This window comes from Caloenas nicobarica, chromosome 6 (genome assembly GCF_036013445.1).
Source record: "Caloenas nicobarica isolate bCalNic1 chromosome 6, bCalNic1.hap1, whole genome shotgun sequence".
In the NCBI taxonomy this organism is placed as follows: Eukaryota; Metazoa; Chordata; class Aves; order Columbiformes; family Columbidae; genus Caloenas; species Caloenas nicobarica.
The window spans coordinates 10,833,869-10,848,620 of NC_088250.1; the positions used below are offsets into that span (position 1 = coordinate 10,833,869).

Genomic DNA, 14,752 nt, shown 5'->3' on the forward strand with positions numbered 1-14,752 from the left:
ATTAGAGAACAAACTGAGGGGTCAAACTCCAAGTTCACTGGCTCCTCTCCAAACAAGGAAGAGAAAGAGCAAGGAAGACACAATACAGAAACAAAGGGATGGAAAACACAGTAGAGGTGAAACAAATACAGCAAACACAAAAAGAAAAAGCAGTAGCAGAATGAAGATTATTACCTGAGAGACTCTGGTGGCTTCTGCTAAGAACTTCTTCATTTCCTCTTCAGTGAATACTACATTCATGGCAGACCCACTGTGAGAACAAAAAATAAAACAGGTAAGCTTCCCTCGTGAGTTCAAGGGAGGTATCAGTGTGTTAGACACCACAGCACAGGGCTGCCAACTACCTTTATATGACAGACTAGCCAAGCAAAGTCCTGACTCAAGCCACTTGCTCTGCTCTTGGCTGAAAGAAAGGCAGAGCTGGTGCCTCATAAACCTCCATTATACTTCCCAGGGAAGACAGGCGACCTCCAGAACCATAACAAAGAATCAAAACAAGAATTGTGGTTGTGTAGCCTTAGCACTGCTGCCAAATCCCCTTTCGGACTCTTTACAGCTCCCCTAAGCTGGAGGAGATGCCTGTTCAGCCAGCTAGCTCCCCTAAGGACCCAGACTTTCCCCACATGTGCACATTGGCTGTGAGCTCAGGACAAAACAGATGCTTTGCTCACTGTAGGCCCATTGCTCATCAGTGACAGATGAAGCGAGGAATGCACAGGCCACTGGTGATGGTTGTGATAGAGTAAATGCAGATGAAAGTGGACAGTAAAGCTACTTTGAAATGTAGCTGTCAGTATCTGAGAGGGGGATCTGAGAGAACACGGGTGGAGAGTCAGTGATTCAGGCCCCTTTTAAGGACAAGAAGCTTTTAAAAAAAGATGTCGCATTGGTCATTTCTACCATTGGTGCTCAGCTTCCCCTTTGCTTCGGTGGGCAAGCCCACAGAGGCTGTGGGGAAAAGTGCAGAAAGAATTTATCCCACAAAAATCAGTCACTTCAGCCTAAAACAAATAGACACAAGTACCTAGGTGGTTATACTTACCGGACTACCTCTTCAGCTGATGTAAATCAATAGAGTTCAATTAAATCCATGGGCCTTTGTCAGTAGCACCACTGAGGATGTGAGCAGGCACCCACAGTACATAACTAGTGGGGAAACGCATTTAGTTTTCAAAGGCAACTGGCAAATACTGAAGGCCACATCTGTTCAAAGGACGAAGAAGTCTAGCAGTGGACCTGCTGCTGTTGTCCAAATAAAGGCCAGACAGTGTGCTCTGCCAGAGCTTTTCACTTTCTGTTTCCTCAAGTCTGACAGTCTGCAGTTTCATCTTTCTACCTGAAGTCCCCTTAAACTGTCCAAACACCCTTTAGCAAATACCTACATGGAAATGGCCTACATGAATTTAATACGGATGGAAACAACAGGCTAAAAGTGTTCCCTATCTGGAGAATGACATCAGGAGCAGTTTCTAACTTATCCTCCTGATCTGAGCCCTGGTTTTTAACTTTGCTTTATAACCTCACTGCACGATTCAGGGATTGGGTAGAAAAGTCACATTCCACAGTCACTTCTAAAGGATATTTCCTTGAGAGTTGAACATACAACAAATCCTTCTCCTCTTCTTCTTTTTAAATAATTTTTTTTGCTCCCCTGAAAATGAATACTGTGCCTCTTCATTTTGGTATTTGTCTCTTTTTCATATGAAAAGCATCCTGTCTTAAATTTATTTTCACTTGTAAATTGTGCCCAAACTGCCTCTCTGTGCCTAGTCATCCAGCTATGAAGAACAGCCTTGCAGAGAAGAATGATCACTCAGAACATGCCGGTTTGCTGTGTGTATGCACTGGTGTAACTTCTTCAAGAATTCTAGCTGTTGGACGTGTGTGGCTCTGTACAATGGCTATTTAAAGAGGAGCAGCTGCCACAGTGCAGGGACATAAAATACACCTGTAAGCAGAGAAGCTTAGCAAATAAGAAGCTGAATTCAAAAGGTGCGCTGCTGTTTTCTGAAAACAGATGCCAACCCAAATAAATGGTCTCAGCATGTTCCCTGTTGTTTTTCCTAGTGACAAAAAATCTTCTGGTTTAATTGTACAAGTGGTCGTCTCAGGAATCTTAAGGAATATCGCAGATAGTCCATGTTTTTGGCCTTGAGATACGAAAAAGGTAATGCAGCTAAACAGATACTGTTACGATTATGTTCCACCTTTGATCTCTGCCTGATGGACATAAGGGATCCATTGGCTTCCTTTATTGGTTTGAGCGGTTGTCCCACCTGTTAAGAAGCACAGTTAGTGCTTCACAGTTAGAAACACACATAGTGTTTTCCACACTCTTCCTTGTCTCAAAAAGGCTTTCGTAGTTCATAACCCCAACTTGATGAGCTCTGATGGCTGAGCCTTACCTCAGAACATAGGAAGGCCTCAGCAAACATGGGTAACTCACAGAGCTTGCAAATTCAACCGCATCTCTCTAAAGAAAGGGAGGAAGAACATTCTGTGAACACCAAAATATTTTGAAGTCATACCAAAATTTCAACTCTAATTGCATTTGCACTTTACTAGCCATTAAGACTAGGGGAGGGCAGGAGAGGGAAGTCAGGGACTATAGTCTGGGCTGAACATAATACATGACTTCTCTGTTCCAGAGTTGTCATCTTCAGACCTCCCCTGTCCATAGAGCTTCACCAGGAAAAAAGAGCAGTGCCAACACATCTCTATTCCTTTGCAATCTCTACCTGCTAAAATAGTTTAAGGCCAGCAGGATAAAGTAGATTATCCTGTCAGTAGCACTAACTTCTCCTGGGTATATACCCCACGTTGTGTAAAGGTGATTTAAAGACAATTCCCTTCCAGTTTCCACCCCTCTCCCAGTGATGCTATAGCATCACTTTACAGGGATCAAAAAGTTTTTTGCCATCAGCAATAAAAAACTGTCAAATGTCTCTGGAATCTTGAAATGCATCAGTAAGTGAGTCCCCCCGAGCAGATGTCCATAACAATCCCCAGCCACTTCATCATTTCCCAGATGCACATCCCAACTTACCAGTGTGCTGACTGTCTTCCAGGGAGCCTGGGCCACACGCAGCTCATCCAGAACAGCTGAGAACATGGAGCGATCTTCTGCTCGGTCAATCTGCAAAGGACTTGTGCCAAGGATCTTCACTCCGCTCTGGTGCAGTGGCACTGCCAAGTTATTGGGAATCTGCCCACCTACAGAAATAACGCAACCGCTGCATCCCTGTTGGCAGAGAGAAAGGAGCACAGTCATGTCCAAGTCAGCTTAACATTAAGAGCTGTGATAATTAGGAATCCAATATTTAGACTGCATCACTTTTGAGGTTGCTGTGACCAAAGGCAGATCATAATTGTGCTGATCCAGAGGCACCCAGGCTGCAAAGTGTGATTCAGACGTGTAGCCTCTCCAAAACAGCAATATCCTCCTTGATGTCACTCAGACAACAGTAACTTAAGATAAAATTCCCCAGGAAACCAAAGAAATCTGCAGTGTTCACATGTCTTTTGACATGAAGCCAAGATTTAACTTCCGCTAAAACCACAGACTGTTACCTTGTTTACATGTAATGTTTAGGTGCTTCTGCTTTCCTAGCGATGACAAGCGCTGAGCTGACGCACACTCCAGTGCTTTGCAGAGGAAGGGTGCTGCACTATGAAAAACCTCATGCCTCACAACAAAACTCAAAACTCCATTCAGTAGGGTCAGGTCTCCCTCCTGTGTTCTCCTACACATGCGGACATGGGCACCATCACTCCTGCCCCCCTGCTGCAACCTTTGCATGTGGTAGCATGAACAAACAAGATGTTCTAGGTCCTCTTTCTTTCTCAGTCCAGCTTTTCTGAGAAAACAGCCTCTCCCATGCACAGGCAGAGACTTCCTGAGTGGCAGATTTCATGCAAATTCTTTTTCACTACACATTTGCAAGGCAGTAACCTCAAGCAGAGAGGCAATGGGAAACAACTGGATTTTTTTTTTCCTGCCAGCACTGCTATTTGCTAGGCAAACCACCTTTCCTATCCCAGAAGCCAGTCTTTAAGGTGTGTTTATGGCTGAACCTTTGCTGGCCTGTACAAAGCAAAACACAGTCTAGATCAACAGAGCCCAGTCCATCAGACAGCCTGCAGTGGTGAATCACTCTGGATATACCTGGCCCTTTATTTTAACTCATCCTGGTTACTCCTGACTAGCTCCTCAGTTCTGGTAGCGGATTTGATACCAACAAGTATTTCAGTGAAACTGTCACATGTGCTCCTTTCTACGCAGGTTATTTGCAAGCACTTCAGTTCTGGAAGCGGAGAGGCAGGGGAGGTGGCACAGCGTCCACCAGCCGCAGTGGCACATCTCATGTCTGTCACTGGGCAACCACAACATTTTAAGCGAGGAAACAATGAACAGCAAATAACAAGAGACGGGTGAGTTCACTGGCAAACACACATCCTTCTTCAGGTGCAAATGTGGGCTTTTTTTTAAAATTTATTTTTACATAGAACTCCTAATGCTTTCAAGTACAATTTAGTCTGGTGTGAAAATTTTCAACAGTAAAAAAAGGCCATAGAGTACCTGCAACAATTATGAGCACATGAATTATGTTTAGATTGTGTCATAATTGAGGGTAATTAAATAATGGGCACTTTACTTCCAAATTAAAGCTGGTGAAACTTTGCCCAAAGGAGAATCAGGCACATGGTACAGCTGCAGTGAAGGGCTCTTTTGAACCAAATGTGTTTTACACAGTTTTACGCACCACTAACAAATGAGAAACATAAATCAAGTGATCCATGGTTTGGTTCTATCTTTTAGAGTATCAGTGTTCTTTTAATTAACAAGTATGTTTTTCCTGAGGGAGGTTAGACCCACTGGCCTTCCTGGAAGGGCAACTTCTTAATGAGGGATGTAAAGGGATTTACGGTGGCAGATCTGTAAGCTGAGGGCAGGATGGACTAGAAGTGACTGAGAAAAAACAGATGATAAATGCTAGTACAAACCCTGCTCAACATTAAGGTGGATAATTTCCTACCATAATAAAAATCCACTAAGAAGGCATTTAAGCAGCAGTTATTATTCCAAGGTCTACAAGATTATTATTTACTTAACATGCTAATATACGGTGCTGGAGATAATTTTTTTTTTTTCACCATGCAGTCACTTATGGGATGACATATTACTGCCAGCCAACAGCAACCATCTGAAAGAGCTTAAGACAGGGAGTGAAAAAACCCTCATTAGTAGAGGGTGGACCAAGAACAGAGGCTGCTCTGTGTCCACATGGGTTTGTCTCATGACATCGGAGCTCACCATCCCCAGCTCAGAAGAAAAATCTGTTCCTTACTGCTTCCAGATCCGTCCAAAATACAGTATTCTTCTCTAGTCCCCGGGGTCCTTATCATCCCACATGGATGAGACCCAGACGGTGAGTGAATAAGCAAACCTCTTCTTGCAGCTTGGAATGGTTCCTGCTTGATAACAAGTCAATCTAGCTTTGCTGCCAAGGTCAACCGACATCTTAATCTATCCTCAACATATCCAAAATGGGAATGTCTCAGCTAACAGCTTCTTTTCAGCTGCTGCTTATTTCTTCCTTTAAAACAATCCTACTCACTGAGCCTCTAAAATGCAAATACTGCCTACATCAAAGCTGAAACAGCATTAGGGACTCCAACCCCAAGGGGACAGAGGAGATGGCTTATTCAAGCAGATAGCAAAGGATCATATACTCATTTTCACTCAGAAAGAACCATAAATTGAGCCCCAGCTGCTGCTTACTTCTTCCTTTAAACACCTGCTGTTATTTCCCGAAGCCTGCCCTCACTCAAGGAGCAGCCCCCTGTCCTGCTGGGGAGCACGACTGCTCCACTGAGAAATGTGGGCAGGCAGACATGGAACCCATTCCATATCACTTTATCATCAGCCGTATTTTAATTATAAAGAAAACGAATAACATCCTTGCCATTAGATATCTTTAAAATGTATGCCACACATAATCCACTGAAAGAAGACTAGAGAGAATTATTTTCCCCTTTATAAGAAAAATCACTCTTTTTATTACTACCTTGCTTTTATGTCATTAGCAATAGAGTCAGGTTTTCTTTTCGCCCGAGTTTGAAAACAAATTAGACCATTAAAATTGTACCTAAGAGCCTCCTTTAGTTTTATGAATTGTTTCAGAATGATCCTAGAAACTGAAAAAGAATCAAAAGAGGCCCTCTAGCAGATAGATATTAAAAGAAAAAGGGAACATCTTCTCTGGAAACAAAAAGCCAATAAATCTGAGGGAAGGAATTTTTTTTTTTTTTTTTAAATTTTTGTCCTCATAGACTACCACCTAACTTTATGCATTCAGAATAAATTACATTTCTCTCCAAAGCACAGCTGTGTTGTGCAGAGCTCAGTCCCCAGTGAGTCAGAAGAGCTGTGAATGTTGACTGGAGAGGTAAAAGGGGACAGGAGGTACAGAGAGCAGAGGGACAGCTGAGTACGTTCCTGGGACAGGACTGTGTGAGTGGCTCTTGGTGGGCAGGTTCCAGCCACCTCAGTCTTGGTAACCTTGTGCCTCAATGTAGCCTAATTTGCCTGATCAGAAAAAAACAGGACAAGTCAGTGCACCTGTTTATTTGAGCTTAGTAGTTTCCCAAGGTTTGCTTCCAATCCTAACAACGTTTAGGGAGTTGATGTATCATCTCTGCTGAGGGCAAAGGATTGTGTCCATGGTTTGCTGATGGTTTTACATACGGTTTGCCAGGACTTTTCGGAGTATTTGCCACTGCTCATTGTACATTGGAACACTAGAGGAGGCTAATGAGCAGCAGAGTTTAAAAGTTCAGTCTGAAACCATGGCACTATTCACGCTTTGCATGTGAAGCTGGAAGAGATGGTTATCTGCAGGATTGGTGAGGGATCCCAGAATCAGATCCTGAATTTTTAACTTGATCGTTTCCTTAGTGACTGGCTTCCAACTGCATTTGCCTGAGCAAGTTTTCTGTTAACAGGATATTAGTATTTGGCTCACCCATTTAAAAAAAAAATACATATAGCAAATAATATATTTCAGACTACACCCTGCTGGAGATCTGGAGTCTGTCCCCAGGTCTGCCTATGTCCTTCTGCATGGTTCTGTGCAGCCTCTCTACTCCTCAGAGACTCAGTTTCCCTACTTGCAAATTAGGCATAATGATACCATTCCCTTTTGTCACTACTAAAGAAAAGTGTTTTAAAACAGCTGAGTAGTTATTATTCATCTTGGGGTGTTTAGGCTCAGACCCTGATGGCTTTAACACCTCCAGAGCAAACACCAAATTGGTTGTTTTCATACCCCAGCCAGAGCAGCAGAACCCTCTGCAGACTCCCAGCATGTCTCTTCTCCCGCTTTTTATTCCCACCACCTCAGCTCCTGCTGCCTCCTTTCCTGCCCTCTCTCAATCACTTTTTTGGCTTACTTCACAAGGAGGACAGGCTAAAAACATGCCCAGAAGCATGAGCACAGTCCAGCTGAGTCACAGAAACCACCACCAGAGCGTCCTTCCCCTTCAGCTCTGGGTACCACAGGATGCTGATATTAATATTAGACCTCGAGATCTGCAACACCTCCCATCAAACTCACCACGCCCTGCTATGACAAGCAGGATGATGCAAGTTTCAATATGCATGCATTATTCTCTTCACATATTTTTCTTACCCAACTTGGTAATTACTAGGGCTACACGTTTAAATGAGTAGTTGCTCCCTCATCACCTATCTCTGCCTTCTCTTTGATCCTGCAGTAATTAGATGTTGTGTTCCATCAGTGTTATTTGTCTGACAAACTGTCATACCAGTTTCCTCCATGGCCACAGTTCAGAAGTTCAGTTTTGCTTAAGTAAACAGGAGTTCAATGCTTATAGACCTGAGCCTCATGGATAATCCTAAAGCATTCAAAAATCAGCCCTTAAGACTCCAGAGCCTCCAGAGTCTTTTGGCCTACACTAAGTCTATGTTTTCCAGTAACAGTCTCTGTTTTCATGAAAATTTAAAGAAGAGGTAAAACAACATGTACAAATAGGAAAGTATGAACGCGCAATTTAAAAACGGTCCTAGACAGTATTTTGCAAATGGTTTAAGAACAGAGCCTAGAGACTGGGACTTGAGTTCTCACATGCTTTTGCTTGGTTCCAAATTTGGGAATGAATAAAATGTAGCCAGGTTATAAAACCATTTTATAAACTTGCACCCCTTCACAAAGGAGATAAGCTCAAATCGTCACATACTGGGAAAAAGACCCAGGAAAAAAATCGTTAGTTTAACATGACCTAGGTTCTGCAAAGTTGCTTCAGCAAGTTACATGGCCAACTCACACTGAATTTCAAGAGAGATGAAGTTCCTGTAAGCATCCTTGAAAGCCTCAGCTACACATCCAAGATGAGCGTGTTACCAGTTAGAAATCATTTTCCATATTGGGACCAACTATTTACATTACATATCCTCCCATCATCAAATCTGTCTGGGACTCTTCTCCACCTCTTAGTATCAGCACTTCTGAACACCTGAAAACTCTTAACAGAGAAGTACAACATCTGGATCAGGAGCCAGAATATGTTTTGGTTTGATGGCAATTCCAGCGTCCTTTCCTGATGCTGGTCTGTATTGCAGAGCAAAGACTGTAAGTTTTTCAGCACGTTAGCGTTATGCACATAAATTGGTCTACTGCTTCAGGGGGAGTACTTGTGCTTAAAGTCAAGGATTTGCTTAAGTGCTAAAGCTCTGCACCACAAGGGCAGAACAATTTGTGCAATAAATGACTGTGCAGCAAATTAAATCTGCTTGTAAATATTGCACAATATGGCATCTTGCAAAATAATTTAATATTTATTTGGCATTCATTATTGAGCAGTCTGCTAGGAACATCAACGATGTGTAAAATGCAACATTGGGATCCAAACCAAACAGCTTTTGCTAGCAAGCTCTCCCCCCTCACCCCCAGCTGCTCTGCCAAAGCAAGCTAGTGACATGAATTTTGAAAAGTTTGGTTTGCTTCATGGCTTTTTATTGCACTTCTGCTTTACCTCATATTGGTAGATGTCCAAGATCCTTTCCAATGACAGCTCCTCAAAGTACAGTCTGTCACACTCATCAAAATCTGTGCTCACCGTCTCTGGGTTGCAATTCACCACAACCGTCTTGTTGCCAAGCTGACGCAGCGTGCGGATGCTGGAGACAGCGCACCAGTCAAACTCCACACTGCTGCCTGCCAGGAGACAGAGAAGTGGGCAAGGACAGGAAGGACACAGAGAAGAAAATATAAACAGACGTTCTCAGCACTCAAGCTTGAAAAAGAAAAAAAAAATAAACACAAACAAACCCAGCATTGCCTTCTGTCAGCTCAGAGCAAGGAATCTAATTGTCTTCCCATGGAAACTAATCATCCACAAATGTGAGCCTCCGAGCACAACAGGTAAGTTGGCTCGGTTGCTGAGGAGTGACAGGCCTGTAACACGTCTGTCATCCTGCGCTCACAAACACTCATGTCTGCTCTTGCTGCCCATCCAGCTACTACCACCTCCTGACTGATGTGCTTTGAGATAAATGTAAGACACAGAAGCTTAGAGCACGTTGAGTGGCAGAAGTGTTCACAAAAAACAAGCATAATCACGGAGCGTTCCTCCTGGTTTCACCCATCTTAACATTCAGACTGGAAACTGGGTTCGAAAAGACGCATCCTACAAATGGCGAGAGGAGTGCAGCACGTGACCCATCCAGCCAAACAAAACAAATGGATACAGCTTTAAATTTCAGCTTTCAAAAACCAACACCACTACTTGTCAAATGCAGAGCAAAAATATTTCTGAATACCAAGCAATTTTTTTCTTGTCAATAATTGCAAGCTATTTGGAAGGATCCATGAAAAGAAAAAGTGAAAGTCATCATAGAGAGAATTCAGCAGTCTGCCTATCCAATACTCATAGCCATGAGGAAACTCTTATGCTGCATAATCATATGAGTGGGCTTAAAAAAAAGCATATGAAGAAATGCTTATAGAAAAGCAGCTGAAGATATCAAAATATTTTCACAGTCACCTATACTTAGAGTAGTAAAATGCATAGTATATAACAACATAGTCATGAGCTGGCAGTAAACATGTAAGATAGGTGTGGGAGCAAAAAGCTTCTATACATGGTATCGGGTTCTCAAGACCTTAACATGCGCAAAAAGATTTTAAAAATTCCCTGAAACTTTGTGGAAATCACAACTATGTGACAAGTGAAAAGTAATAAAATTCTCCTGTTTTTTCCAGTGCGTGAAATGAAGTCTCCAAGCAAGTGTAAAAGGCAAACCTTGTGTTAGGAATTGATGTCCTGTGCACTGTGCTCTGGAGGGTTTTGTCACCATAACAGAAGAGGAACAAATGAACCACAAGAATATCCAAAGAAGGCTCGAGGGTACAAGGAGAACAGAGGAGTTATAATAAAGATTTACCTATGTGATATGGTCCACAGCCCAAAACCATCACTCCACAGTCATCAAATTTTACGTCGTGTTCCTGAGAAGGGAGAGAGAAAAGTCATTAGGATCTGTACTCCACAGCACCTAACTCCATGCTTTTCAGAATAAACAGTTTCTGGTGCTCAGCCTGTATCCAATAGTTTGATCCTTCAGGGCTCAAGTCTGATCTCGTTTACTGCAGTGTAAATCAAGTGCAAGTCTACTGGAACTAGTGGTGGTGCACCTAAACCAAAGGAGACACGGCACCTCTGATTTGGCTGTTTGAGCAGCCTAAGGAAAATGAATTTTCACAGAAAAATGAATGCTAGGATGAGATGAGTGAAACAGGAGTTCTGAATTCCCAGCACCTGACCTGTGCACAGAGGACACAAGTACAGATGATACAGGACACGATCATAACAACACAGGGGCATTAACGCTAAATGCACTCGATCAGTATTTGAGCAAGAGAAAGTTCCAGGTCCGCTGTAAGGGGATTTTATGTTAACACCATCCAAAATAATCGCTAGAGACCAAGACACCTGCAAGATCTCCAGAAATAATGCAGCACAGGGCAAAGAGCTCAAACTAGACAGCAATGAGACTGTTGTTTCCGAATGTGCCTACCTGCCCGTTGTATGTGAGGTAGAGGTAATTAGTCACCGCTGTGTATTCTGCTGCCAGCGTGTCGATCTGTACGGGAGGAAGAGGAGGGACTGTGACTTGGCCAGTGCAAGATCTTTCTTACATTCAGGTGTTTTGGGGGTTTTGTTTTCCCTCTTTCCTTTTCTACTCCTATTTCTGTCCTATTATTTTCCCATCATGTCTTTCCTCAAAAGGAGATGATCTGAACTGCCGTACGCTGGCAACGCAGTATATGCCTGGTCTTCCCCCAGACCTCACAGTTCCGTCAACAGAAGACTCCACCATCTCTTTCTAAGCCGCAGTTTTAGCTTCGCACCTCTTTGATAAAACACCTTCACAGGAACTTTCCCCATCCACCCCTTCTTTGCCAAGGCCCTCATTCTCTAGTTAGCTTGGCAGCGCTAATTACACAGATCGCCATTCCTCCAGGTCTGGAGTCCTCTTTAGCTGCAGCGTCTGGGATCCTCACACTGTACTCTTGACCTCATCTTATCCCCACACTGAACACAAACATGCACATATTACCACTTTGAGATCATGCCGAGCAGCAGCCAGCAGTGCAAGTACCACGTATTTATGTTACAATATAACTCGTGCTTTGAAAACGAAGTGGTACACAAAGCAAGAGTGATTTTCAACCACCCCTTATATGTAGTTTTCAACAATTTCTTATGTAATTAGTCACCAGAGAGCACAGAAGAATAATTTGCCTACTAAGCTGTTCAGAAATTGTTTGTGTCAACTACTTATTACATGTTATACATGGTAACGAGTCCATCTAGGTCACCGGTGATTGCTGAAGTTCCCTGAATTAACAGCTGAAACATTTCCACGCAGAATACCAATCAGGGAACAATATTAAAGCAGTCCTGACATGAATTTTTACATGCTGTACCATTTAAAAAATCTGCCCGCTCTTCAAGTATTTTCAGGAATCCCCACTGGCTGTCCAAGTCCTTGTGAATAATGAAGAACGTGACCTCACGTCATTAGCACTATGTAAGTGTCTGCCGCTCATTACTGTTGCTAATACTGCAACATGGCTCAAGAAGAACATATGCTTTGAAGGCGCAAATGCAGGCCTAAGTAGAATGACCTTATTAAGAATACCTTGGCACACAAATCGATCCCACACCACAGTGCCATATGCAGCTGAAAGGCCGCAGTGCAAGACCAGGCACATTGCTGTGGGCCAGGTGAGGACGTGGAAAGAAAACAGCAGCTGGGGAACAGAAGGAGATTTGGCACCTGGAATTGGGCCTGAGGATACAGATGGGCTCTTTCAGAAACATTCAGCAGTTTGGGTTGTTCCCCCCCACTCCTCCCCACCTTTAAGGACAAAAACCAGCTGGTGGCAATTTAATACCAACATACCTTAAACGCAGCAGCGGAACACCTAGCAAAGCACTCGTGACACTGCCATGAATACTAGATGAGCTCATTCTGCTCGTGCTATCACAATGAATAGCAAATGAACATATAACAATAGCATACTTCAAATAAAGTATTACCCTGTAAAAAGTTACTACCAAGAGAAAAGACATATTATACTTTTTATGGTCACATCACGGTGGGCCAGCATTCTCGGCCTTCTCCTGAAGCCAGAGAGCTGCATTTTCCCCTCAGCCACACACAATATGAACAAGAATATTCTGAGTATCTCTTTGGGGAGGTTCATGCCATTACAATGATGCCTGCAGTGCAGAAGTAACAGCTACGTGGGTGAAATTTGTTCTCGTCTGATGCCAATGTCAAAACTCCCACACATGGTAACAGAGCCAGGGTTTCCACTTTGTTTACTTCAGCTGTTTCTAAGGACACGGAGGTCTCCTGCGCCTTGCACTCTTGGAAGCCCCCACCACGAACAGCGATGTTTCTCACGTACCTGCTTCACCCAGGGCACTATATTCTTCTCCAGTCTCAGCTGACGGCACTGGGCTTCAGTCAGCCTCAGGCATTTCCCAATCTGTTTGTCTGAGAACCCGATCTGCTTGGCTCTCCTCAGCGTCTCTTCCGGAACTGTTTCACTGGGATTAAGTAAGAAAAACACCTCTGCATGAGGCTTTACAGGAATACTTAGAAGATAATATGAGTGCTCGTGTCTTCCATACTGCATAGAGTTGCTATAGGATCATGCACATAAAGGCAACAAAAGGAAGAAGACCCAGCTAAGCTATGCAATCCTCATACACAAAAGATCTTTTTAGCACTCAATTCCCCACCACAAACACATATAAGGCAAAGTCTAAAGCCAGACTGCTGATGCTAGGAAGTGAAACACTCTCTTTCCTCACATTTTTGAGACAGGAATGAGTGACTTGTAATTGGGTCCATCGTCTCGCAGGTAGCCTTCCCCACCAGGCTAGTACAAGGTCACAGTATCCACAACAACTGTATGGTCGTTACAGCCTCCTCCTTGGACCTGCACTGATTCCTTTCTTGGATTCAGTATCCCCACATCTCCACGCCCAAACTTTAACTCAATCTCTCCCTTACATTCCTCCTCCCAGTCCAAATTTTAAAATACAGGCCTCACCAGACTGGGTTGGATCAATAATTACGTATGTGCTTGTATCTCCTGCCTCTCATTGCAGCTGCCCACTCCACACAAAGGCAAGAAATTCCTGAACGAGCCATTTAGAGGTGTAACTGCCCCTGACCCTGCTGAGCTGGGGGACAACTTGCCTCAAAACACTACAATTTGTCCCAAACAAGCTCTCCTTTCTGTTGTCGAGGATGCTCTGTGTACCTTCAGAAATGGCCACTTTTGAAAAGGCATCTGACTTCAGATACGCAATAGAAATGACCTTCAGAGGCTCACACGCAAGGCAGTCCTTTCCTTCTGACAAGTCTCAAGTATAATTTTTCCAAATTATTTGTGCTGTTTCTTGCATTATGAAAATGGAGAGGCTGATAGGGTAAACAGGGGCACATTTTTAATTTCATAGTTGTAGTCAGAGTCTCTTGATAATTCTATATGTTCTTGTTCTCCTGATTTTGCTTTTCAGTAGTCCTAGTTTTTGGTGTTTATTTCAAATGGACTGCTTTCCCATGCCATCTCTGCAGCTCAACAGTTTCTTGCCCATTTTGCTTTTGATTTTTTCATCTTCTCCATTCCCCCTTTATTCCCTCCACTTTTTTCTCTCCCACACTATCTTTGTGCCACCTCATTTTGACTCCACCTATAGCCCTTATAGTTTCTGCCTGTCTGTTTCTAAGCTACCTTTCCCAAGCTTAGCTTTTGCAAAAACAAAAAAGCCTATGTATTTTTATCAGCACTTCTGCTTTTCATCTTCATTGCCAAGAGCATCCTTGCCTGCCCAATAAATCAATATTTTATGAGCAAGCAAGCTCTGAATCAGGAAAAAGGAAATGATTAACAAACAAGCAATTTTCCTAAATCAGAGCTTTTGAATTATGTCCCTCGCTTGATGGTATTTTTAAATAAATAGCATTATGATATTTGAGTGGGAGGAGATGGGTAAGGCTGTTTTATTGGAATGTGTCAGGAAGGTGAAGCATGACAGAGTCACTGGATTGGATTTTCCACTCTGGCTTAGGCATAGAGCAGTGAAGTCAGGCTAGAGTAAAACAGGTGAGAGTCACCGAAGCATCAAACCAGCTGTTCTGAGAGCA

At 43.1% G+C, this 14,752-nt stretch overlaps 1 protein-coding gene across 1 annotated transcript in view; it reads right to left on the reverse strand.

The window, feature by feature from the left end:
* Positions 1-14,752, reverse strand: part of CPS1 (carbamoyl-phosphate synthase 1) — a 92,259-nt gene that overhangs the window by 21,540 nt on the left and 55,967 nt on the right. Inside the window, exons 22-28 of the mRNA XM_065637724.1 lie at positions 13,002-13,143; positions 11,099-11,164; positions 10,466-10,529; positions 9,055-9,236; positions 3,047-3,241; positions 2,406-2,473; positions 175-250 (exon numbers count right to left, since the gene is read on the reverse strand). Coding sequence (XP_065493796.1) covers positions 175-250; positions 2,406-2,473; positions 3,047-3,241; positions 9,055-9,236; positions 10,466-10,529; positions 11,099-11,164; positions 13,002-13,143 — 793 coding nt within the window. The remainder of the gene's footprint in view (positions 1-174; positions 251-2,405; positions 2,474-3,046; positions 3,242-9,054; positions 9,237-10,465; positions 10,530-11,098; positions 11,165-13,001; positions 13,144-14,752) is intronic.